We start from the raw sequence: 27,473 nt of genomic DNA on the forward strand, positions 1-27,473 counted from the left end.
CAAACTCTCAGACCAGTGTCTGGGTGCTCTTGCCTACTGAATCATTCTTATTTCCCCTTTGAGTACTTGTCATTTACACTTGCAGCTGCAGTCCTGTAACTTGGGCAGGTTGAAACTAATTTCAAGGCAGTCAATATACCCAGGGCAATTTAGGTGACCTTAGTAAAATGTTTTTCCATCCAAAACAATTATCCCTGATCAGGTATAACAGCCTGTGGGACAAACCTCTCCTAAAATGTAGAACATTTCTTGTGCATGGTTGGAAACTCTTCTGCTCGTCTCATTTAAATGCTTCTAGTGCAGACAAGTCTGATTATCCAAGGATGAGGCCTGATCAGAATTTTAGTAGCTTTAGTACTATTAATTTTGATATCTGCATCCAACCCACTTCCAGACCCCACCCTTCCAGCGTTACAAATTCTGCTTCTTTGGAAACAAATGAGATGGTAAAAACAGGTAAACTCAATGAAATTATTGGAGGGAGAGAAGAGACAAGAATCAGATTATACTTCCTTTGTTTAATTCAGTGTTCTGCAAAATCTATTTATTTTTATTTAAATACATATTTCATTGAGCAGTTCTGCTTTTGTAACTGTTTAGTCATATTTCCCTTTGCTGTCTTCAGGCTGACCATGCTGTGAAACAAAAAGCACATCAGACTCTAAGGAGGCCATTGTAAACCAGAAATCCACTATGACTGAAAAGACAATGAGACTAATACCTCTTGTGCTGATTGTTTCCTTTCCTGAAATGAGTGGTACATTTTTTCAGGGAGCTGTATGTGGCTTTAATAATGATCTGGATATTGTACTGAAGTGGAAGTGAGACTGTGAAGTGGTGCTGACTGCAAACAAGTATGTAAAATTAAAGACTTTGGAGGAAACATAAAATAAAGAATAGAGTGGAAAATGTGAGTGCAGGTGGAAATTTCTCAATGCTCTTTAAGACACTGATGGGAAAACAAAACTGTAAAGAATGCAGAGCAACTCTGTACACTGTGAATCAAAAGGGAGGTGATCTGCATTAAACTACTTAATGCATGCAGCTGGACTCTGCATCCACTTTGTACCTGCATAATGAGCACTTTGGATGCAAGGAGAGAGAGGGGCTGGAAATCAGTTCTCATGTGACTTCTTCTGAATTAGTGCGGACGTGGGCAAGCCCTTTCTCTTGGCATAACAATTCCTTATGCTACATTTAGAGAAAGTGGTGAATTTAACAGTAGACCTCTTGGGATGTGTGTGGAGAGTTCAATCTCCTCAGGAAGGTGACAGGCATGAACAGCTACTGAATAAGTCATTCAGTACACTGCTAATGGCAAATGATAATTTTATACCCAGAGCATAAGGAATATCAAAGCCTTGAACATGACCAGGCCCTGCTTTTGGTAGGAAAGAGAAGACATAGTATTGAACAGAGGAGATAAGCAAGAGCTGGGGAAGTGATAAATTTTTCTCTTTTATCTGAAATTAGTTCTGAGTCAGAAGACATCTCAGGGCTGAACTGAGTTGTATTGGATTTGCATGGCAAGATTTTGGTAGCAGAGAGACTACAGGGGGGGCTTCTGTGAGCAGCTGCTGGAAGTTTCCTCCATATCCAACAGAGGTAATGCCAGATGGCTCCAGGACAGACCTGATGCTGGCCGGGGCAGAGCCAATCACAGACGGTAGTAATGACTCTGGTAACATATTTTAGAGGGAAAAAGGTTATCGCACAGATGTAATTGTGCTCAGAGAAGTGAGGAGTGCAAAGTGAAAGGAAGAGCTCTGCAGACACCAAGGACAGTGAAGAATGAGGGAGAGAAGGTACTCCAATTGACTGAGAAGACATTCTCCTTCAGCTCGTCGTGAAGACCATGGTGAAGCAGCTCTGTCCCTGCTTCCCATGGGGATCCATGGGGATGCAGAGATCCACCTGCAGTGTGTGGAGGAGCCCCATGCTGGATCATGTGGATGCCTGAAAGGAGGCTGTGACCCCGTGGGAAGACCACCCTGGAGTAGGCTCCAGTCAAGGACCTGCAGACCCATGGAGAGAGGAGCCCATGCTGAAGCAGGTTTCCTGATAGGACTTGTGACCCTGTTGGGGGACTGTCCTGGTTTCAGCCAGGATGGAGTTAATTCTTTTGCAGTAGGTGTGAGGGGGCAAAACCTGAAGCCATGTGAGCATGTCTAGATTGTTATTCTATACCACCGCAAGTCACAGCTGGAGGTGGAGGTGAGGGACTTTCGGGAAGGAGGGCATGGCCTCTGGTCAAAAAAATCAAAAAGTGTGGTGGGGCAGGGAACCTGGCCACTGTTATTTTTCATTGTTCCATGCTTGGTGAACATTTTTTATGTATATAACTCTCTTTCTGTAAAATATTAATAATTTCTCTTATTAATACTCTTGATGTTACTGGCTTTTATTTTTTTCTTACCTCAGTACTGTTTCCAGTAAATTGTTCCTATCTCAAACCGTGATCTTTGCCTTTTGTGCTTCTGATTCTCCTCTCTGGCCACCCACATTGGGGGCAGAAGAGATGGGAGGGGGAGTCAGTGGGCAGCTGTGTGATTTGGAAAGTCTCGGTGGGAGAACTAAATCGGAGAGTACCATTCCTAAACCATTACAGGGACCCGCACTGGAACAGGCTGTGCCTGAAGGACTGCCCTCTGTGGAAAGGAACCCAAGCTGGAGCAGTTAGAGAAGAACTGTTTCTCGTGGTATGGACTCATCATGGAGAAGTTCACAGTGAATGGTCTCCCATGGGCAGGACCCCATGCTGGAGCAGGGGAATGGCTCCTCTCCCGGAGCAGCAGCAGAAATGGGTGATGATCTGACCACAACACCCATTTCCTGTCTCCCTGTGCCACTGGGAGGAGGAGGTAGAGCCCAGGAAAAAGGGAGGGGTGGAGGAAAGATGTTTTTAAAGATTTGTTTTACTCATTATCCTGCTCTGATTTAATTGTTAATAAATTCAAATAATATGCCCAAGTTCAGTCTGTTTTGCCCCTGATCGTAATCAGTGATGATCTCTCCCTGTCCTTATCTAAACTCATGAACCTTTCATTTTACTTTCTCTCCTCAGGCCACTTGCAGAGAGGAATGATAGAGTGGCTTTGGTGGATACCTTCATCCAACCAGTGTCAAACCACCACATGAGTAATGGAAAACCTGCTTTTAAGTTTGGCTTTTTTGCTCTCAGAAAAAAGAGCTGGCTCACTCCCTCTGAGCAGCAAATTTAACTCTCTGGAGGGACCTAGCAGAGAGTTCTGCAAGTGGACTCTCTACTGATGGAAAAAGGAAGGAGAGAGAATCTAGCACAGGTTTTTGTGGAGAGCATTGCCTCCGCTGTGTGTTACCTGCACAATCTCTTTTTGTCTCTCTCCTGGATCAACAGCATTTTTCAGTCAGGCCCATTTTTCAGAGCGCTACATCAGGTAGTTATGACACGTAGTAGCTGCCTGTTTCCTGGGCTGGCTTTTGAAAATCATGTCCACCAACACCCATGTATTCTGCTCCTATCTTTCCAGTCTTGGTATGAGTGCCTGCCTTCTACCTTCTCAGCCTTACACTTGCAGATTTTTGCTTTGCACACTAATAGCAGATAATGCTGCTATTTTTCCACCTGTCCCAAATTCTTTCTCTTTGGCAGAATACTTCTAGCATTATGGCCCACTTATACTCTCAAGCATGGCAGCTGTGTGGCTGGAGGGAGCTTGGTCTCTGACTGACTACACTTCATTGTGCTTGAAGCAGAAGGGGAAGGAGGGAGCGAAACAACTGTAGTTCTTCCAAGTATCACCGATAGATAAAGAAGCTACAAGATCTTTGCAGTGACTGAGATTTCGCTGCTGCTGCTGCAGATCAGTACAAATTAAAAACATGGGCGTGTGGATTACAGGCCTCCTTGGAGAGACAGTCATTTTAATTGTAAGGTTTCATGTCTGTGAGCATGATTACAGGAAATAAAATACCACTGTGTGTTCTAAACCAAAAGTACCCTGGTAAACTTAGTCTGGAGAAAGCACAAGACACTCATTTATAGTTAGCAGATAAAATAAATACAGAAAATCTGCCTGTTACACTACAAAGGTTTGTGAAGACAAACATTTGAGTACCAGAAAGTTGATGTTTGAACTTGCTTTGACTTTTAGAGGATCATTCTGTAAACTGCACACAACAAACTGAACCCTAGAATTCTGAGAGGCTCCACTCAGAGGGAGGTGCTGGTCACAGTTTGCTGTGGTCCAGGTCAAAGGGTCTCACCTAGGATCAATATTTGTAGGGTAGCAAGAGAGTGGGCTTTAGTCATAGTAATTTTCCTTCCTGTCTGCAACTCAGGTTGGTAACTTTCTTTGAAATTTTGGTGACAAAAATATTATTCCACTTAGGTTGTTATGCAAGCAAGAGAAATAAATTTCTAATGCTGTTTGCCAAAAACAGGAACTCATTAGATAGCACCAGTTCCTGGGAGCAGACTGTATTTTTGATAAGCTCGAGGAACTGAGCCTAGGTGCTGTTCTTCAAGGCTGAGGCCTAACGAGCATTTCCAAGATCATCAAGTGGCCTGAGATTTGAGACTGGTGAGAGGATGCACCGCCACACCTATAAAAGCAAGTCCTTGAGGCTAGACAGGGGCAGGATTTGGCTCCTCTGTTTCACTTGACCAGTACGTACATCACCGTCTTATAGCCTGAGTACAAAGCATGAAGTTACCTTCCCGCTGTTTCTGCTTCTCTCTCTGCATTCATGTGGACTGTGCTTTTGGAGTTTGCTCTGCTGTGTGGGCAGGCACAGGACTGCTCCTGTTGCTGATTGACAAGCCTGAATGTTCATGAACTGTGAGTGAGCTAAAATGTTTGCTTACAACAGAGCTGTGAACCTGTGCCCACAAAGAGAGATATATTCTGTTTCTTGGCATGGTGAATGGGAGTTTCTGTAAATGGTGTTTTAGCAGGTGTCCAGTTTGTGGCACTTGCTGTTCAGAGTTATTTCAGTGCTGATTCAGTACTATCAGGGTCCAAGTCTAGATGCTGAAAATTACATTAAAATGCTAAATATATCTCTGATGTGAGAAATGAGACAACTCTTAAAAAGATTAATTTATTGAAAACAGAAAAATGGAAAAATTACAGAAATCAGAAAAATATAAAAATTTGGGATCCTATGGCTCAGTAGATGGTATGCCCCAGGAGCGCAGGGATTTGAGATCTTCTGGCTGAGACAGCACTAGACCTCAGGTAGAGAAAAAGAACTTGCAGTGCTGGGTTGACTTTAAAAAAATTACTAAAAGCCCCTTAAAAGGGGTAAGGCTTTTAATGCCCAGCACTGATGTCTCCCACAGCTAGTCTGGAGAGAGCAAGAGGGGAAAAGAGAAGAGGGCCCGCCTCTCGGCTTCGTCCTTTTTATAGTTTTTGCTCCGCCCCCAGTCCTTTCGGTCCAAAGTGATTGGTGCTTTCCCTTTGATGGATCATCTCCGTCCACCAATGGCTCATCGTTGTCGGGGGGGGGGGTGGGGGGGGGTGGGGGTGGTATCAGTTTGAGATAAGGGAATACAATACTTTCATTAAAATTCAGGTATTCAGGTTGCCATGGGACTTGCCTGCAGAGTAATGGCTCTGTAGCTAAAAATAGCTGCTGGCTATTAAGACTGGGTGGGGTTTTGGCCTTGGAATCAAAATGCAAGTGAAACACCTACAAAAAGTATTAAAATACATCCAACACACCTCAAAACACTTGTAAAAGTATACAGTAAACACAGGGAAGGTAACTCTTATGGTGTACCAGTGGTTTGAAGCTTGAAAAGGGGCAAGTTTGTGATTTTTAACTGGGAAAATTTTAACTGGGAAGGGTGCAACTCTATTAATAAACTACTTTAAGCAAATGAAAACACTGATAATGGAACTGGATTTTTGTACCTGGGCTGATGGGTTAATTATAACATTCAATTTAAAAATAATTAACTCAAAATTAATTATTTAAAGCACTTAATATGCAAAGACCAAGCACAAATAGGGATTTCATGTATGACATCTGACTACCACAAGAACCTCTCTGACCCATTCCTTTGTAACATAATTCATATACTGTTTGTGACAGCAACTGAGTCACGTATTTCTCAGGTGGAACTTGGATCATTTTGGCTATTGTTAATACATCAAGTCTCAGCATAGGCAATCCCCACAAGTTTAAGTGTCTTGCTTCATGTAGTACTTGCGTGCATGCTGTCGAGTGTATGCCATGTTTCTGCTGTGAGCTGTGCAGCTTCAGAGTGAACTTTCTGCTCAGGCAGGAGTGACACATGGGAGGTGGCACTGGGATGAGTGAAGGAGTTATTCAGTGCCAAGAGGAATAGAAACAGACACTTGCAGAAGAAAGAAGCAGGAGGAGGAGGGCAGAGCAGCAAAGGCAGTTGGAGTAGCTGGGAGACTGGGTATGAAAGGAGTTCCCTAGACCAGAAAAGGAAGAGATTGATGGAGACTTCCTGAAAACTGCTCAGAGGCAAAGCCTGCTTGGTGGGAATCAAACTCTCTAAGAATATGGGAGGACAAACCAAATTGTGGAGAAGCCTGACATCCAGAAAATGTGTATGAATAGCTCAGGGACAGTCCTATGGAACAAAGTGAAACTGTTCTTCGGACTGCAGAACAGATCTGAGTGCCAAAGGAGGAGGAGAAAAACATTTCTTATGCAGTCAGAGAAAGAAGAAATGAAGGCAGAGTGAGAGAACAGGGGTCCTACATCAAGAAAGGTCTTGCTGAGAGCAAGAGCTGTGCAGAGCATGTGGACAATGTTGCTTTCCATGCCCTGCTCTTGGGAAGCTCTGACTGAAGATCAAAGAGACCTGGAGAGGTTGCAGCATGACAGAGACTGATGAGGAATCCTCCTGTGGGATAACAGGTCTGAAGATCCTGAAGGCAAAGCAACTAGCACAGTCCTGTCTGGCTAAGAGTACTTGCAACAATCTTGAAAGGCAAACAAAGGGTTTCACCAAACATTGTGTCTTCTACCAAAGTTTGCCATTAGCCCTGTAAGATGGGCTGACTTCATGAGTTCATGAAGGACAGGAGAAGGATATCGTGTCCATAATGGTTCTGCCATATTTTGACAAGGCATCAGTTATTTGAGGGATATCATTTTGCATGATGTGATGATGGATCTGCTCTGCAAGCAATTCCCCAGATGATTCCAGGACAGCAGGCCAGGGGCAGATGGTACTTCAAGAAGTAATGAAGGGTGACTGTCACCTGACTCCTTTCATTTTGCTTATGCTTTGAAGAATGGCCCTGGTAACTGCTGACAACACAAGCAAAGATTGCTCTAGCTTGTTTCTTGCCAGGCCATTCAGCTTACATGAATGTGTGACCCACAGCAGTGCAGGACTTACAGCTCCAGGTGCCAGGAAACAGTGTCAGGTGAGGAATCACACTAGGGCAGCATACCTGTCAAACCAAAATGCTGAGGTTGAGTCCAGGGAAGACGGAAATTTAATGTTGAGTGGAAGGGCAAAAGCTCACCTGTTTTTATTTTCAGATTTTTTGTGAAAGAGGGACCTTACATTACATCTGAGGTTTTTTCAGTAAGCTGTGTGTAGTAGGTCATGAAAGCTGCCACAGACATGACGGGCAGTCCAAGTGCTTGTAATAATACAAAATTGAAATTTTAGAGCTGTTTCTTTCATATTTGTATCTTCTTTTCAGTCTAAAGAAGAATTCACTAAGCTCTAGATTGTTCACCCTCTAAAGAGAAACAAGACCTGAATTTTGGCTGTTGTGAGAAAAGTCAGTTACAGCTTTAGAAGCAAAATAAAAAACAGAAACAAAAATCTCTAATGCTACATGTACATAAAATCTGTCATGGTTTAACCCCAGCTGGCAACTAAGCACCACGCAGCCACTTGCTCACTCCCCCGAAGTGGGATGGGGGAGAGAATCAAAAGAGTGAAAGTAAGAAAACTCATGGATTGAGATAAAGACAGTTTTTTAGGGAAAGCAAAAGTCACACACACCAGCAAAGCTGAACAACAAATCCATTCACCACTTCCCACTGTCAGGCAGGTGTTCAGCCAGCTCCAGGAAAGCAGGGCTCTATCATTGTTGTGAATGGATGATATGGGCTTAAATCAGCTCCTCTCTGTTGCCCAGGCCTCTGGCAGCAGGCAGTCACGTTATTGAGCTGGTCAGCACCCCAAAATCCACTCTTATTCACAAGTTCTTTAATAACATCTGATTTGGTCTATTATAAAATGAATTATTTATTAATAGACACAAAGCTAACAGATATAAGACTTAAAACAGACTATTACTACACAGGGATAAGACAAAAAAGGGATACTAGTATACACATGGAGTTAAAGGTACCATTAAATTTACAACTAGCTAAGAAATAGTATAACTTAGAATTCAATGCTTCTTACCCTCTAATCTTTATGGAGTACACATTGAAAAATCCTCTCTCTCAATTCCTGGGAAAGTGACCTGGAGTTGCGTCCCAGCTCCAGGGAGAAATCCTCTCACACATTTCCAATGAGTGCATAAGAGACTTCTGCCTATGTGTTAATTTGTGTGGGCTTTTATAGACGTAAGGACCATGTCTTTTGGTCACTGATGTTTATTTTCTTTTATCTCTTTCCACATCTGCTCTCATACCAAGATGTGTACTGGGGCTTGTGCTCAGATTTTTAGGAGCCTGGAGGTGACCTCCTGCTGGACTCTCTGACCTCCTGCTGGACTTTTTGACTCCTTGCCGGGCTATTGATCTGGCCTGAGTTATCTCTTCCAAATGCCCCAGCCATGAGAGAGAGGGGATGTCCTGCCACAATCATGTGTAATGGTTACTTGGGAAGACAAATGCCATCACTTTGGACATCCCCTCTTCTCCCAGCTTTCTATGCTGAGCATGATGTTCTGCCGTATGGAATACCATTTTGGTAAGTTCAGATCAGCTGTCCTGGCTGTGTTGCCTCCCAGCCTCTTGTGCACCTGCTCACTGGGAGAGCACAGGAAACTGAAATGTCCTTGATAAAGAGTAAGCCCTACTTACCAATGCTAAGATATCAGTGTGTTATCAACATTATTCTCACACTAAATCCAAAATACAGCACTGTACCAGCTACTAAGAAAACCAACTTCATCCTAGCTAAAATCAGGCATGAATGTTTCTCAAGGTGCAAATTAAGTACAGTAACAGTATTCAAACTCCACCAAAACTCATTTTGTAGGGAGGACTAAGTACTACTTGTTAATTATGTGCCCCCAAGAAAATATTCTTTGTCTACAGAAGAACAGGATGTTTTTCTGAGATGCAGGAATGTGGCAATTTTCAAGTGAACCATGCATTTCTTTTTCCTATCTGTGTTTCATACCACTTCTAATACCCCAGAGATGGTGTTAACACTTCCCAGTTCAGTGTTTCTGTGAATTTAAATAGCACACTGTTGACCCTTATCTTCTAGCTCATTAATAAAATGCTAGAAGATATCTGACCTACAATCTAGTTCTTTCGAGAAATATTACTGCTTGACTTAATTCACTGCTGTTCAACACTGCCCTTGGTATGCTAAATCCCCTCACGCTGCTGAGATTTATGCAACAGCATTGACAGCTAAGATGATCTGAGTTAACACTCTTGGGTAAGACCATTACAGTTTTTGTTTTCAGAACCAGGAAGAAGCTTCATCACTGAAGTCCAACTGCAGAGAGAATACATCAGAACTGATGTAGTAGTTATACAGCTATTACTCAGTTAGCTGTTTGTATTGAACTATAGAGGTCTTACACAGAAAGCTATAGCTAACTGTTAGCAAAATAGTGATCAGAATTATTTTTTCTTAAAAATTTCTGAGTGTTTGGAAGTCATTAGAAAAAATCTGTCTGACTTCTGTGAGGCTGGGGTTGGATTCTTTGTGGTTCAGGTCTCTGATACTGTCTTTTCACTATTAGTGGTAGTGGTGGTCTATGATTGTTTCCCAGTGAGGGTCTAAATCTCATGTAAGTAATCAGTACAAGCCCATAAGCGTTCAAGTATCTTTTGCCAGCTTATTACAGAACCTCTTATACACATCTGGATGGTGGAAATAGTGTTGGATCTTTTTTTACTTCCTTGCATCCCCATGGAGCTTCAGAGAAGTACATGATGCGTAACTCAGTCCACATTTCTGCTCTGAGTCCCCCTCATGTTGTTGGCTAGCTTTTCCTGCCAGGGCATCAGTAGAAGCTGTTATCCAAAGTGCTGGAAGGAGTTTTGATATCCATTTGTTTACAGCTGCCAGTCTGTTTTTAACTTGGTAGCCCCAGGTAAGTCAGGAGCCACAGAAATACTGCTGGTGACTTTTGGCTTGAGGTAGGTGTAGATGCACTGTGCAATGTGCTACCAGTGCCATTGGCATCCTTACCAGTGCAGAGAAGAAAAGATATCAGCCAATGAGTCTGAATTTAGATATTCAGAGGAAAGAAAGGCAGGAAATTATGAATATTTGCTTCTAATTTGAAGACTGATTTAGACAAGCACAGATGTAGGAAATTAATCAGAAACCCAGGGATGAACACTGTTTAATATTCACTCCATTGTCCTCAGGAGCTAACCACATGCTCTCTGAAACTGGATTTTGAAGAGCTTCTGTGGGAGCAGTTTCTGAAGAAGGGTAGCATGCCAGGACAGAACAGGGCTTCAAAGTAGAATGGCACTTGATAAAACAAGCTCCCCTCCATTCTCTCAGAGCTTGTGTAGTTGTGGCTTGCTAAATGAAGCCATTATATAATAGATTTGATCTCTAGCCCCCTGGAAGGGGATGAAACTATATGGCACTGTGTGACCAGTAATGTTTCTAGCTGAGTGACCCTGTGGTTCTGTCCTAGCCCTGAGCCATAACATCTCAGCTGCCCTGCTGCTCCAGCAGCTGTGTGGCACACGGTGGTCCCTGCTCATTTCCTTTCAGCTCTTCAGATAGGGATTTTTGTCACTGCCTTGCTGTCCTAGGTTAGCAAGCATAGTCCCGGAAGGGATGTCCTTGCTAAGGGGTGCTTACAGCTTCCTCTGGGACGTGATAGAACCTATCAGCTGGCCAGTTTGAATATGGACAATTCTTTAAGCCACTTAAAGTTGTGACTGCCTCTGTGATCCACACTTAAGAATAGACAAACCCCCCAGAGCTCCCTCTCTCGTTTCCGGCGCTGGCACAGGTGGCTGCGGGCCCCGTGTGGGGGCCATCGGGCCCGGCCCCTGCTCGGGCCAGGCCGGGCCAGGCCACGGCTCCAGGATGACCCCCCCAGCCCCAGCAGGGCTGTGGGCAGCCAGAGCAGCTCGGAACCCCCCCCACCTCCACTGCGGCCGAGATTTCAGCAAAAGCGGCACCGCTGTCCGGCAGAGGCCAGGTGACCAACAGCGGTAAGACACACAGCTGCAAGGCCGAGGTGAGATTAACCCTTTTAGTGCTGTGAAGAGCTGAAAACCTGAGGGAAGAGAAAGAGGAGATGCTTAAAGCTGAAATTCTGTTGTGAAGCTATGATATATCAGAGTATCCTGTTGTAATTTCATGAAGATATGGGGGGTGGAGTGTTCAACTCGTGAGCAAAAGCACCTGCGCTGAGATAGGCAGATGCTGACACAGCTGTAATTTCATGAGAAGTTTGGACAGGGAGAGATGGACCAGATGAGGGCTTTTGCTCCAAATGGCAAAGGAGAAGCCTCAGTTCCTAGAGATGCTCCCAGAGATAGTCCTAAAGATGAAGATGAGGAAGACCCTTTGCTCCCAAGGAAGGAGAAGGGCCTCTGTTCTTGTTTCTGAACGGCTCAACCTTAAAATTGTACCCCAAAAAACTTCAAGAGTGGACCCTCGAAAGCAGTTGCGGGAAAAGCTGCAAGTCGGGGGAAGGGACTGACATGCGAGCAGAGAGACTCCTCTTCCTAAATGGACTGAACAATATTTGAAAGTGGGCGGCTGTCTCGTTGTGATAATGTTTTCATAGCATGAGCAAGAAGAGACTTCTCTTTCTAAATGGACTGAACAAGGTTATTATGGAAGTGGTAAACAGACTGAACATCTTAAGGGTTGTCTTTTTACATTGTCAGTGGGAGAAGGGAGGAAGGTGGGGGGGAGGAGGAGAGTTCTGAAGGTATGGTATAATTTTTTTTCCCTCTTTTAAGTCTGTTAATAAACTTCTTTATATTCTTTCAAGTTTGGTGCCTGCTTTGCGTTTCTCCTAATTCTTATCTCACAGCAGATAAACAGTAATGAGTATTTTGGACCAAACCACTACACTAAATTGGTGTTTCCGCCCGGTTACAAACCGAACCCACGACACTTGCCTAGCAGTCAAGCACTGAGGACATTTTCTTCCTTTGTGTTATTTTTGCTAAGGTCCGGAAAGGACCGGGAAGGTGAGCAGAAGCCAGCTTTGCCCTTCACTTGGCCAGCATGGGGTGAGGTGGTCTACAGATGCCTGGACTCTTCTTTGTCTGCTTGTCTTCAGCAGATGGCTGGGGCTATGAGGAAGGACTGGATGAAAGTATCAGAGATGACACAATTTTCTCCGTTGAGCAGACTAAGAGGAGAGAGACATTGTTCATGAGTCTCTAGTATAGCCATCTCTCACATGTTGCTTCCTGGGAGTAAGAGAAGAAGTGGACGTGTTGACTGGATTTGTAGGAAAGGTACTGACTTGCTTCTTGTTAGCTTGTGCAAGAGAAATCTCCTGCTGTTTTTCTTTTGCTGCTTTTCTTGTGTCAGCTAAAATAACATACCATCCCATGCTTGTTTATTTCACAGTGCACAGGGACTTAGAAATTCTGCTTCCCATTTAGTCATTATAAAGCTTTCATTATCATGGACCATCAAGTATCCCAAATGTACCGGACATTAGCCAGCATCTCCTCCATGCATAGCTGTTTCCCATGCCACTCTGGCTTTCTTATACTTTTTTTTAGTGTTGAGCCAAGAATTTGTCACCAAAGGGTTTATATTTATTTCTGTTAGAGCTAGAGCTTCAAACACTTTTTTGGTTTTGTTGTGATCCTCAAAAAGGCAATTGTGCTTGCCTGCTGCTGCACCTGCCTTATTATTATTAATAATAAATATGTGCCATTTTAACAGGGGCTTTTTATGTGCAAAGTGCTTCATAAACAATTTTAAAAACCAGTGTTAAAAGTGTATAAATGTTGCATGGGTGGGCACTTGAAAGCTGGGAAATGCTAATGTGAACGCTGCTGCCATGGTTCTGTACTTTGTGCATAATTACTGTTTATTAATTCTTGGCTTTATTTAAGTCTCTAAAAGTTCCTATTATATGAAGGGGAGTCTATTGATCTGGAAATACACAGAGAGTGGAACCAGGGACATGTAGCCTAGGGAGAGTACAGGGATATTGTTCAGATGTATAGGGATGGGGTCAGCAATGCTAAGACATAAATGGAACAGAACTTGGCAAGGGATGTAAAGAATAACAAGAAGAAATTCTATATGTACATGAGTCAGAAAAGAAAGGCCAAGGAGAGTGTACCCCCCAACAAATGAGAAGGGAGAACTGGTGAAAAAGGATCTGGAGAAGGCAGAGGTACCCCATGAGTTCTTTGCCTCAGTCTTCACTGGCAGTCATGCTTCCTACTTCTCTCAAGTCCCTGAACCTCCAGGTGGGGGTTGGGGAAATGAAGTCCCTCCCACCATAAGCAAGGAGCAGGTTCAAGACCACCAGATGAAACTGAATAGGCACAAGGTGCATCCCAGCGTCCTGAGGGAACTGCCTGATATTGCTACCAAAACGTTCTACACTATATTTGAAAAGTCACAGTGGTCAGGTGAAGTCCCTGGTGACTGGAAAAAGGGAAATATCACTCTTATTTTAGAAAGGGGAGAAGGGAAGATGCAGGGAACTACAGACCAGTAAGCTTCTGTGCCTGCGAAGATGATGGAGAAGAACCTCATGGAATCAATGTCAATGCACGTGCAAGACAAGGAGGTGATCTGAGACACCCAGCACAGCTTTACTAAGGGCAAATCATGCCTGACCAATCTGGAGACTTTTTATGATGGAGTGATTGCAATGGTTGACAAGACAAAACTGATGGATGTCACCTACCTAGACTTTGGTAAGGACTTTGATATGGTCCCACATCAATCTTTATCTCCAGATTGGAGAGACATGGATTTGATAGATGGACTATTCATTGGATGAGGAATTGGCTGGATGGATGCAGCCAGAGAGTTGTGGTCAATGGCACTACATCCAGGTGGAAGCTGGTGACAAGTGATGTCCATCAGGGCTCTCCTGGGACCAGTGCTCTTCAATATCCTCATCAATGGCACAGACAGGGGGATTGAGTGCACCCTCAGCAGATTTGGAGATGACACCAAGCTGAGTGTGCAGCTGACACAACAGAAGGATGGGATGCCATCCAGAGGAGCCTGGATAAACATGAGAATTGGGCCCATGAACTTCATGAAGGTCAACAAGTCCAAGTGCCATGTGCTGCACATGGATCAGGGTAATCCCAGACACAAATACAGACTGGGAGATGAGCTCACTGAGAAGAGCCCTGTGGAGAAGGATTTGGGGGTTCTTGTGGATGAGAGGTTGGACACAACCCAGCCATCTGCACTTGCAGCCACAAGCCCAATTTTATCCTGGGCTGCACCAAACAGTGTGGCCAGCAGAGTGAGAGAGGGGATTCTGCCCCCCTCTATTCTGGTATCGTGAGACCCCACCTTGGGTACTGCATCCAGCTTTGGGGTTGTCAGCGTAGGAAAAACATGGGCCTCTTGGAGCAGGTCCAGAGGAGGTCCCTGAAGATGATTAGAGGAATGCAGCATCTCTTCGATGAAGACAGGCTGAGAGAGTTGGGGTTATTTCAGCCTGCAGAAGAGAAGATTTGGGGAGGGTGGACCTCATTGTGGCCTTCCAATATTTAAATGGTCTAATAAAAAAATAGAGGAACTTTTTATAAGGTAGTGACAGGACAAAGGGCAATGCCTTTAAATGAAAAGAGGACAGGTTTAAATTAGATATTAGGAGGAAATTCTGTACTGAGAGGGTGGAGAGACACAGTAACAGGCTGCTCAGAGAAGTTGTGGATGACCATCCCTCGCAGTGCTCAAGATCAGGTTGGATGGGGCCCTGGCCAACTGAGCTGGTGGATAACAACCCTGCCCATGGTAGGGGGTGGGAAATTTTCTTTAAAGACCCTGACAGCCCAAACTACTGTGTCATTCTATTGATTCTTCAATTCTATAATTAACAACTGGTTCCTCTTTTGAAAAAGAACAGGACAGGAGGAGGATTGCAGGATGAGAGAGATTAGACCAAGAAAGTAGAGGAGTACACCAGGAAAAGAAATTAAGTCTGCTGATGAAGCTGAAACAAGATGCCTGCTTTTTCTGTATCTGATCATGTCACCTGTTTCAAAAGCAAGATAGGTACTCTCTGCAATATTTGGTTCCTGTAATACAGTGCAGTTTCATTCTTGTGAAAATATTTTGCCCAGCCAATTACACATTTTATTTGAATAATGTTCCCTTGACCTCAACTGGACAATGAGGTCTTCTGCTTAACTCACTGAACCAGAGAAACTGCTGAATGTCCAAGTTACAGAATTTGTTTTTAGGAGCATGGTCTTCAGAAAAAACCAAACCAAACCAAACCAGGTTTTTATCTTTTTTTTTCTTCTCCTTCACTCCCCCCCCCACCCCCCGCTTTGTCCTAAATAATGATTTCTAACTAGAGAGGATCCAGTAGAGTAGATATCCTGGACTAGTAACCTGGGAAAGAGAGAAATTATTTTTGTCTGCTTGGCTTCACTACCGTTCTCTCCACCTCCATTTTCCCCTCTTTATTCACAGCGGTGCCTAAGCTGTAGTTGATGCACCCTGCTGTAGATAATATTGATTTGGGCTTAGGTTTGCAGTGCTTTGACACCTTTTGGATAAAAGGTGTTGTGCATCTGACACAGCATACAGGTACAGAGGACTTGCTTCGGCTAGCAAAACCTTGTTTAATATCTGTTCTCTGCTTGGCAGAGGCTGTGCAGTCAACACAGCTTGTGTGTAGCTAAGTTTACAGTTAATTTAATTATTTTTAAGGCTGTGTGTGAGGACAGCAATCTTATGCAAAGCCTGAGACAATCAGCACAGGGGTTCAACAAAGCTGGTCACTTGGTGCCACAGAAGCTGTATTTTCCATGGTACTTGGGCTTTTCTTTGTCCTTCATGTATTTGTCTTGTCGTCAAGGAAGACAGAGTCAATCCTGCAAGAAACAACAGCAGAGAAGATATCCAGGCCAGTTCATCCAACCTTCTTTCCATTGTCCTTCAGCAAAGGAAGTTCCCAAATTTAGTATCAAAGAAAAGGCTTGCAAGCAGTAATACACAATAGCTCTTAACATTCAGTAGCAACACAGGATGTTGTTTTGTGGCAACCTTGTTTAAATGCTTTACACTTTCAGTGCTTCAGATGCTATTTTTAATGTGCTTCTTTTTAACATTATATTAATCTTTAATTATAATTAAATACATTGCATGCTACATTAGAAATAATTTAGTACATAATTTATAAATAAATGAATATTTTAAACCAGGCTTTCTAGAGGAGAAAGGTGATGAAATAATATATGGATATGTGCAGAAAAACTATACTAATTTTCTGTTCCCTTTGAAAATATTGAACTTGTCAGCTGATTTCAGCCAAGCTGATAAAAGGACAGAGGTTTCAAAGAAGAATTGTTTTAAACTTTTAATAAAATGTTTCTCTCAGTTAGATGAAAGCAAGAGACTCAAGTCTGAGTCACTATGAATAGAAAAAAATATTTTATACTCAGCCCTTGATTGGGCACCAGAAATCAAGAAAGTTATCATCCCCTCACCATCTTTTCCCAGATACAGAACAAACTTGTTTATATTGGAAACTTTGTGCCATGAAACAGCATTGGTGTGCTGTACATCATTTCCTTAAAATTGAGTCAGGTCTTATATACTCTTCGAGCTCAATTCTTTTGGTGCTATTTGCTCTTGTCCTTATTTTGCCAGTTGTCTCCTGGGCTTCTCTCCTGAAACTTCTTTGGGTAACCCTTGTTGTCTCTGTCCTAAGTGAAAGTTTCATATCTGCTCAAATCTACTTTGAAATCCAGACAAAGGAACACTGGTGCATTTGCTTTGTCTAGAAAATAAGTGATTAGGGCAAGACACGAATCCAAGCAGCCATGAGGTATGTATGATAAAAGCACAAATTGTGCATGGTTCCTTCTTCCTCTTTAAAAGTGCTCCCATCTTCACTGTGCTGTACTATTGGCTTGCCTGTAGGCCAGGTGACAGCCTGGTCTTCTTCTGCTTCATGCAGAGTTGCTATACTGCAGTGTCTTGGTAGAGCTCCTGATTTGATAGGTTTATAAAAAAGTTTCAGAAGTCTGGAAAGGAGGCAGCAGGGTTTCCATGTATCATCAGACACAACAACCTTAACAAATCTGGAAAAACACTGCGCCTGGAATACAAGGATTCTGATAAAGAGTCCCATCCAGGTTAGCCTGGAGGTCTATTTATGGGTCTGTTATTTCAAAATGAGGCTGCAGACACTTATGCAAAGAAATAGAAATATGGAAATACCCTTGTCCAAGGTGCCTTTCCACTTTGTGCCAAAAGTCTCTACTTTGGAGACGTTTCTTTCTCAGAGAAGTTTTGGTAGAATTGACTGCCAGTCAGCCTCCATTTACAGTGATTTATTTCTGCAGCATGGTTTTCCTGTCTGACCTCATCCCAGAGTTGTTGAGATGTTTATCTGCACCTGAAGCTCTCCCCTACACTGTGTAGATTTGCTTAATTTCCCTTTATTACCATTATCTCCTACTAATAGGTCTCACTAGTGTTATATTTCTGCGTCACCCCTTTTCAGCTGTTTTCATCCACACAATTATTGAGAAATACAAACAAGTTTGAGAACAGTCAAAATCTTCTCCACTTCTGTTCTCAACCCTGAGAGCAGCCATACCATTGCTCCTAAATGCAAGACTATAGAGGAGTCATTACTGCTACATGTAGATAGTGTCTTGTCAGAAATACAGGACTTAATTCTCAATATTCCCAGAACTTGTGTTCCCAGTAAAATCAGATGCCTTCCATTGCTACAGTGGGTAATGCAAACTTGTTTGGCTGGATGTATCTGCATCCATCCAGACTTCTAACAGGCACTGTAAGCAAGGAATTGTTACCATTCTTAAGTGGGTATCTGAAAAATGGCCATGTGATTTGTGTTATCTCAGTCACAGTCCTTTCTCTTCTGTGGTACATTCACCCAGCAGAAAAGCTGCTCCACCCGAATTTTCCAGAGATGCTTGGATATTTATATCTTAGTAATGCATATCAAAAAGGACAATACTAAAGGAAACCTGAGTGAGGATTCCATGAGGCCAATTTGAACTTGGTGATTTAAGGCTGTTTTTCAGCCTGAAATGTGCTATGATTCTACATTGTCTGGTTAGGAGACAGTGTCTCAGACTCAGTTCTCCATGTTAAATAAGCTTAATGGATGCCAGCCAGTTCAGTTCCCAGGCATTTATTTACAAAAAACCAAGGTGTACTCAGCTATTGGAAATAAGATATGCTTACATGTGTATTTTATAGATACTTAAATAGGTGAATACTTCTTGGGTCTTCTGAAGATACTCTATTTAAATTGTGTTCATATATAGTTTCTCAGACATTTAAATAATATTAAGCCACATTTTAATGGTTAATATGTAACCTTTATAAAGCATAATAATATTTTAACTATTTACGAGTCAGTGCTTTAACACAACAGCCAGGCAAGGCCTGAAATCACCACCATTTGACTAGGATGTGGCTGAATTGTGGAAGAAGCTCTGAAGAAGGCTTGAAATCTGAGCAAGGCTGATTTGGCATTAGAGGTGAGGCAGTCCTTCCTGATAAAAATAGATTTTCTGCAATGTTTCCAGTTTAGTCTCTCGCCTTGTAATGTTTTACTGCATAATGGCAGTTCAAGACAGAGAGCATCCACTCACATTTCAATCTGATTCATTTTGTCTGGGAAGCAATATGTGATAGGTACAAGAATAAGAGAGGTGTTGTGTTGTGCTGTGTTCTCTGTAGAGCTTCTCTACAGTTCAGGACTGCAGAAACAGAGTGGCTCTGCCCCTGCTTGTACATGGCCCAGTATTTTCAGGTGGGAAAGCTTTCATCCGTTCTGCAGTCAAGGTACCAATCACTTACAGAAGCTACTCACAGCTAAGTTTTGTGTACTGAATACTTGATTGGAAATTTTCACTCTGATGCTTCTGAGGAAGCACTGTAGAGTGTTCATAGAGCTTCCCAGTACTGGCCTTTGTGGGCGAATTGAATTAAACTCTCTCCTGTGTGTCTCTGGGGCATAGACATGTCAGGACTGTTTTCAGGGGAAATGGGGCTGCATTTGTTGGTGGCAGCTGCGCTGATTTGTGTTGTGGTGCAGAGGAGTGCCAGGCTTATCTCCTTGCTCTCAGAAAAATCAAGGGAAATTAGTATCTGTCAGGAAATTATGTTTTATAAAGTGAGTAGTTTTTATGTGAGCTTGTACATACCAGAGGCCCAAACCATGCAATCTTTGGAGGCTATTTTTTCAGAGATCATGGGATCACAGAACCATTAAGGTTGGAAAAGGCCTCTACAATCATCAATGTTAGATTTAAAATTGGGATGACCTCTGGAAGAAATAGGAAAGGTGGGTGCACGCAGTTCAGTTTTCAGCACATGGTCATTGCATATGCACTGTTGTCCTGTGATATGATCAGAGCCTTATTTTCATATTTTACTGTGGTATGGAGATTATAAGATCTGGTGTAATACCAGTATAAATAAGTAGACTCAGCTAGTGTTAGGACACACAAGACAGAGAGGAGAGTAGTGACCTTGCCAAAAGTATTGCTTTGGCTGCATGGTGAGGGAGTATGTGCTGACTTCTGCACCTCTACTCAAAAGCAAATCTCCTTTTTGTGTGCATCCTTTTGGATCGACTATATATCTTCTCTGCTCTGTTGCACCTCTGCCTTGACTTTCCTGGTGACTGTAGTTTTGGCAAGTACTGCAGGTTTTGGATTACAGCACCGTTTGAAAACTGTGGTGCAAAATCATCAGGAAAGTCTAAATAGTCCCATATTTGCACATGGACTGTCAGGATACAGGAGAATGTTCTGGATCCTTGAAGCAAGCAACATTGTACTATTTTATTCTTCATTAAAAGGAAAGTGAAATGTAATAAATATGCATACAGGAACATAGTTTATACCACTGTTTCCATAACTACCCAGCTCAGGAATAAATATGTGCCCTTTGACTGTAGGCACACAGCTGTAGCTCTGCCACAGAAATGGAGATATTATTTCAGAGGAGATACAGAGACTGGAGAGAGGGAGAATATCAGGCTGAATGGTAGGATTAGATTGAAAAAAAAGGATCTGCTGCAATTGTTTTATGAGAGGAAAGCAAGGACAGTCAATGTCAAGCACCGTGGTATGCTGCAGCAACCTTCTAATGTCAGCACAGTCCCCGTCTCTTCCTGTTTGTCTCAAAAGCACAGGTCTCTGGCTGGAGTGTCAGGTTCTATCCTTTTTCCTTTCATTCCTGTGGCTTGACTGCCCCAATATTCTCAAAACTGCTCTCTCAGACTTAGTTCTTTCCTCTTACGGCCTTGTACTTGTAGGACAGCTGTTGGTTCTACATGCTGTGCATTTCCTACTACTATTCCAAGGGTTGCTGCCTCCTCTCTCTTACCCACAGCTGCTGCTTTTCCTTAGTGTATTGGGGTAGGAAGGGGATACATCAAGAGTCTGTATAGAGAAACAGAAGCAACTACGAAGGCTGGCACTGCAGTTGTGACCAGGCTGCATGTGTTGGAAGTGCTTGTCTACAAACAGGTGGCCAAATCACGAAGAATAAACTTTGACTTTTAGACAATCCCTCAAGTTTCCAAACCAGATTGGTACCTGTGTGTGGAAGGTGTAAAAAAACTCAAAAAGCACAAGTGTGGCTGTGAGTTTTGTCTGTGGTTTTCAAAATCACACATCTGGACATACATAGAGGGACACCTGAGGGACAGGTCATCACCACAGTGACAGTTTCTTCCTTTTTTTCAGTTCCTCTGTCCTTATCCACCCTGATAGGCAGAACAGCTGCTTTGACACAGACATTGCGTGAGACTTTGTTCTGGGTTTGTCTGGACTAGAGGTAATTTTCTTCACGTGTCTAGTATGGATTGTGTTTGGATTTGTGCTGAACACAGGGTTGATAATATAGAGATGTTTTTGTTATTGATGAGCAGAGCTTATACAAGGCCTTTTCTGCTCTTCATACTGTCAAGCTTTTGAGGAAGTTGGGGGTGCATGGGAGGTTGGGAGAAGACACAGTCAGGATGGGTGACCCAGATTGACCAAACGGATGTTCCAGACCATCGTCCTCAGTATTTCAAGCTGAAGGGAAGAAGGAGGAAGGAGAGGATGTTCAGAGTTATGGCATTTGTCTTCCCAAATCACTGTGAGGTGTGATGAGGCCCTGCTGTCCTGGAGATGCAAAACACCTGCCTGCCCTTGGGAAATGGTGAATGAATTCCTTGTTTTCCTTTGCTTGTGTTTGTGGCTTTTGCTTCCCATGTTAAATTGCCTTTATTGGAACCCATGAGTTTTCTCACTTTTATTCTCCCACAACACACTGTCTGAGTGCATGGATGTGTGCTGCTTAGTGGCTGGGCTTCAACCACAACTGACATACAGGTATTTTTGCACTGATGAAAGACAGAATTTCAACTTGGAGTAATGAGAAGTAGCAGGAACATCTTGTCCTGGGAAGTGTTTTCATGTCTTTTTCTCAGACTACATTCTAAAAAATGGTACAATCAAGAGAAGCAAACCTCTTGTTTATGCCTAGTATAACATGAGAGCCCTGCTGCACATTTGTATTTGCCCTGCGGGGTGTCTGCTGAGTCCCTTCCACCATTCTGCATTTGCAGTCTAATGATAGAGCAAGAACAGAACAATAAAGCCTGGAAAGTTTAAAAATTAATCCTGTCACATAATTAAACAATGAATGTGCAAGGATACATCATTGCTGTTTATTGCAGTTTTAATCCATTTTTCTCAAATACAAAATAATAATAAAAATATTTATTTATTTATACATACATACATACATACATACACACACTCCACACCTATTTATATGGGTTTAATATACTTTGTTTGAAGCACCTCTTTTGATCAAACTCAATGTCAGACTGGTAATGTTCTTCAGCACCAGGTGAAGAGAGTAGGATGTGTAAATAGTAAGGTGGGTACCTTACTGCCATTTCAGAGCCTGCTTTTGGCATGTGGCACTGTGCTTGGTGAGCTGGACCCTACCATTACTTTCCCAGCTGTGAGTCACCTCATACTTCTCTGCAGGCTGGAGTAAAGGAGCCTATTAATGGTTCCAAAAAACTAGCATTATTACATGGGCCCTGTGCTGAGCAGCCAACCTGACACTGTCTTCCCTCATCCCACAGCCTCAGGGGCACATGGGCATAGCTCACCACACTGGTAGTGCTGTCTGTGAGACAATATGGAGAGTCACCTCAGAATGGCTTTTTATTTCTATTTGTTAACAACAGGTTTTGGAGAGGGATGACATGGAAGACTTTTTGCATGGTTATTTCAAGCAAAAAAATCTCATGGGAGATGTGAGTTTTATGGTCAGGTAAGGAACACTGCTGCTGGCAGTTTCTGGGCTTCTATCGCTTTTCCAATACTTTGCCACTTATCACTTCCACAGTGCCCACCTTACTGTGCTGCTGCAACACTACCAAAGGACCTTGAGCAGGGCACAACAAAACTTTCACCTTAAGCACATCTACATTTAAATGCAAAGTAAACAACAAATTATAGATAGCTGACATATAATTCTTCATACACACACATACACATACATAGACAGAGAAAAAACTGCCTGAATATTGCAGAAATTGTTGATATAACAGCATTTATGGAACTTGTGTGGTGATTAAGGTACCTAGAGACAGCCAAATACATATCCCTGGGAATATTTGTTTTCAAACATGAACCCTCACATTTGCTTGTTTGCCTGATTGTACGGGATTGTACAGGATTGCTAGGATGCTGTCAATTCTGATAGAAGGTGGGACTGCCCAGCCATTTGATGTGAGGACCAGGGTGAGCTGCTGGAGTGTCTCTTTCCTTTTTTTTTAAATTCTCATCACCCAAAGGACCCTCTGTTTTGCCTAGATTTTAGCTGTGATAATCCCTCATTTAGGCCCTGGTGCATGTCACAGAGCTGTGCAGACACTGGAATTCATAGCATGATTACTAGAGTGGCAACTTGCCTATAGACAGAGCATATATATATATGAAAATAGACACATACTGGCAGAAGGAAGGTAGCATCAGACAGATGTGGAAACATGGACTGAGAGGCAGAGTAATTTTACATGCATGAAAATCTCTTCCATAGATCATTTGTGCTACATGGGAAATCTGTGTCATTATCCAGACAAAATGATGTGTCTGTCATATTTTTCTGCAGAAGTGGACTGCCTGCTATAGTTGCTGCCCAGATAGCCGCTCGATTTATTAGCAGCATCACCAGTGCCATGACACTGCTTCATGCTGCACCATGAGTGTCTGTGATGCTATAAGATGTGACACCCAAGTCATGTAACTACAGTACACACCACAAATGGCCTAATGGGACTTGACATGATGTAAATGTAATCCATGGAGATTTACTGAGGGATTAATGAACGAAGGCGTGTCAGCATTTCCTTGTGTTTTCTTGAAGGAAGAACTAAATGGACAAATTAGTGCCAAAGTATGTCTTTATCCCATGATATTGAAAACCCCAGGGGGAAATTTTGATTATATCCTAGAAAATGTCAGTACCACTTTGAAAAGAATTTCCATTGCCTCCTTTTGTTCCTACAGTACTTTAACTGTGCTGTCTCAGTACTGCTATGTGTGTATGACACAAAAGGGCATTTTGTATGCAGCAAAAGGGAAGGGTAATTCCATCACTCATAAAGAGTGTGTTCCTTATGTAAATTTATTCTCATCATGCTTTTGACCAAGCTCAAAAACCTCTTATATTCTCTGCTGACAGTCAGAATGCTAGCACTGCAGAGCAAGGAGTGGGGCAAAACAAAAGAGCTGTGGGTTTGAGGCGGGATTTTCTTGTTTGGTTTTTTTTTTTTTTTTTATTTGGCAGTTGGGTTATTACCAACTTAGTATGTGCTATCCCTTAAGGAGATCCTGATATTTGGTGTCATTTTGGAGAAGGTGGAATTTCTGAAATTAATAACAGTGTAGTAAGTTCTCACTCCTCTCCCTCTCCTTACATCACTTCTGCACCCAGGGCTGATAACCTGCCACTGAGGATGTGAGCACTATGGCCTGTCTTGGATTATTAGCTTACTGATTCTTCCCAAGTGACAATGCATTTTCTTATGGTGAAGACCTATCAGAGTTACAGGAGGTCTAGGAAAAGACAAACCCTTCCCGTTTCTGCTAGAGGGACTATTAACTTTATTTCAATCTTATGCTTTGCTTGGAAGTTTCCTGGAGGCGTGGTGCAAACCTTCTAAACCCTGGTGGATAGTGAGGGAAGACTGGGATTTGTAAATAGCTGCACTAGGTTGAGGGAGGCTCACACAGTTGGTAGGAAGTCCTTTGGCATTCTGGTTTCACTGTTTTTGGCTTCCTCCTGGCAGAAACACAAATGGCAAGTTGAAGAACATTTCTCAGTGTGCTTTGGATTCATGTAGGCAGGACTCTTCTGAACTAAACGTGGGAGGGAGGGAAGGAAGATGGAAAACTCAGCCATCTGTCAACATTTTTAAAGTCACATTGAGAAGGGACATTTTTATTCTCAGGGCTTTTGGAAAACTTTCCCTGACAGCACATTTCACAGAGGACTCTTTCTGACAGGGACTGCTATCTATTTAGTGACACATCTGGAGAAGCAGATTGCACTGTGCAGAGTGGAAGTTCACCGCAGGGCTATGAGCAGATCAGGGAAGTGGAAGATTGGAGGGAAAAGAAGCTTGAAGCCATTCTTGTGGCTTGTGACTCTAACACTAAAGTGCATCTTTAGCTCATGTTTACTCTCTGGGAATATCCACTGTCACTCAACAAGGTTCTGAAAACCTATGGACAGATTTTCTAATGCATACACTGAAAATAATTAGCAAACTGAAAAAAACCCAACTATCGTGAAGATAACTAAGCAGTTACTTCCCTGGTATTACAACCCACCCTTCCAACCAGCTCTTTCCACTTTTTGTGGTTTTTAAAAAGCATGCAGAAGAAAAACTTAGAATAGGTAACAGAATCTATTTTGCTCTTCAGGGACAAAGAATGCATTAATAGCAGTGGTATTAGTAGGACACAGGAAAATAGACCTTCTGTATTTCCTCCTGTATTTTCTGTAATGGATCACACAGTCTCTTGTAATGCATTGTGCATGGCTGTGAAACAAAAATCTTCTGAATTTCCTGCTGTCCATTGTTACACTAAAAATATTTTTTATGGTCAAGAAGGAAGTATATCAAGGAAGAAGTAAAGCCAGAATTTCATTTTTAGTATGATTAAAATAGTGAGAGACTATTTAGCTTTATTTCATCTCTAATTGTTGCAAAAATGAAGGAATGTAGCTGAAGTACTGCTATGAAATTGTCACATACACACAGACACACACACACACACACACACACACACACACACACTGTCTCTGCTTCATTTAACCCCTTTCCTTGATTCTTTGCTCATCCTTCTACTGGTCCCTTGTGTTCTAGAAATTCCATATGGGTGGAGGTCATGGGGGGATATCACTGGGAGCTGTCAGCATCCAGAATCCTTTGCCAGGAAGAATGTTCATGTCGTGAGTTCTTCTTTGTCCCTCTAGGATCACTTGGGATAATTTGTGTATGTTGATGAGACACTGCTCTCTTTCTACACTGGTCTGCAGCTCCATGTTACACCCAAATTTACTACACCCTGTGCCAGTATGTTGTCTCTCAGTATGTTCTCTCTTTGTTCTGTTCATTACCCCTGAACCCAGTTTGTCCAGCTGCAGATTCATGCTTTAGCGGACCACGGGCAACCTGCTTGCAGCTGTGCTCCTCTGTGCCACATCCTGTGTCCTTCTCAAGGCCTCTGCTGTCCTATCAGGCCTGGGTTTGTCAGCACTTTGTCACCAAGTTGCTATTGTATAAATCTCACTGCACATCAAGTAGCAGCTTGTCATTGCTGTCTATGCAAAACTATGGTCATGCCACACCAAGAGAAGCAAAAGTAGAAGAGATGAGGCACAGGCACCTGATCAGCTGGAGGAATTGCTGTCACAGCTGAGAGAAGCAAAACAAAGCTACAGGCAGGTTAAGAAAACTTCAGAGAGGGCAAACCTGAGAGGTCTCAGTTCACAGGTCTTGCACATTGCTTGCAAAGCTTGCAGTCTACTAGCAATGGCACTGTTGTAAGTGTGGGTCACATGCTTACACAGGAGAGAGCTACAGCAACAATACTTGGTCAGCTTTGTGCTGGAAATAGCCTGGCTCTGAAAGCACTGGTTGTGAATTTCCAGAGAGCTTGGAGGCAGGTTCAGGTCTCAATTCCATGTTAACCGGCATGCCTGCTTTCCAAGCTGAAAGTGCAAGTAAACGGCCAGAAGAGGAAGTGAATTTTCTTATGCTCTTAGAAATGTCTGGGTGCTCCTGAAGGCAGGGTGAAAATGTGGGGTGTTCTGCACAGAGATGGGAACAGCAGCCTGCGTTCTGGCCTTTTCATCACCACAGGCTTCCCTTTCACCCTTTGCTCAGTCACCTGGTCTACCTGTAGTACACTCCCTGCACTGTAGCACCTTGCAGCAGGCATTGGGAAGGTGGACATGGCTGGGTCACCAGGGGCTACTGCAGCTGCTGGAATCAGGTAAGTGCAAAGGAGGATGGACAGGCACACTGGAAAAGCAACGTGGACATACAGACAAGTACAGGAGCCTTGTTTACACAGAACCACATCCATCTGCCTCTATGTGCACAGACCTTGAAATGCCATTTCCAGCTTTTGGAAACTTAATATTTTAATTTTGCCCCTGTTCTTTACCACAAGGGTAATAATAAAACTCATTGCAAAATCCAAGCCTTTCTGGGCTGAATGTTCTCTGAAATATTTTTCTTCTTAGGCAGGATTTCCACTTAACTGCTACAGCCTAGACTCTACAGAATTTTGTGTCTTCGAACTCCTCTTTCTTCTCCTTCCTTCCCTCATTCCCTCCCCAGTGAATAGGCTGTTTAAAGCCCTGCAGAAGACATAGTCACAGCCACAGAACTCTGCACAGGATGGCTCAGCCATGCTGCAGCATGAGGGACATTATTCTGCTGAAGATCATGGTCCAGGGAGAAGAGTGTAAGATGCTGGAAGGTCTATATATGTGACATACCAATGTATACTGATAGCCAGCCCTGACCTACTAGGAAGATGGAAACATGAAA

General features: G+C 42.9%; 1 protein-coding gene across 2 annotated transcripts in view; it reads left to right on the forward strand.

The window, feature by feature from the left end:
• The window catches only part of PCGF3 (polycomb group ring finger 3), a gene marked incomplete at its 5' end in the record, with an annotated part of 166,123 nt that overhangs the window by 122,400 nt on the left and 16,250 nt on the right, over positions 1 to 27,473 (forward strand). Inside the window, one exon of one of the 2 annotated variants that reach the window (XM_082301806.1) lies at positions 3,065 to 3,160. The exons of the other annotated variant lie outside the window; for it this stretch is intronic. Coding sequence (XP_082157932.1) covers positions 3,065 to 3,085 — 21 coding nt within the window. The 3' untranslated portion in view covers positions 3,086 to 3,160. Of the gene's footprint in view, positions 1 to 3,064; positions 3,161 to 27,473 lie in introns of those variants that run through there. 2 annotated transcript variants of the gene reach the window in all.

The sequence above is a fragment of the Coloeus monedula genome (genome assembly GCF_965178545.1).
Source record: "Coloeus monedula genome assembly, chromosome: Z".
In the NCBI taxonomy this organism is placed as follows: domain Eukaryota; kingdom Metazoa; phylum Chordata; class Aves; order Passeriformes; family Corvidae; genus Coloeus; species Coloeus monedula.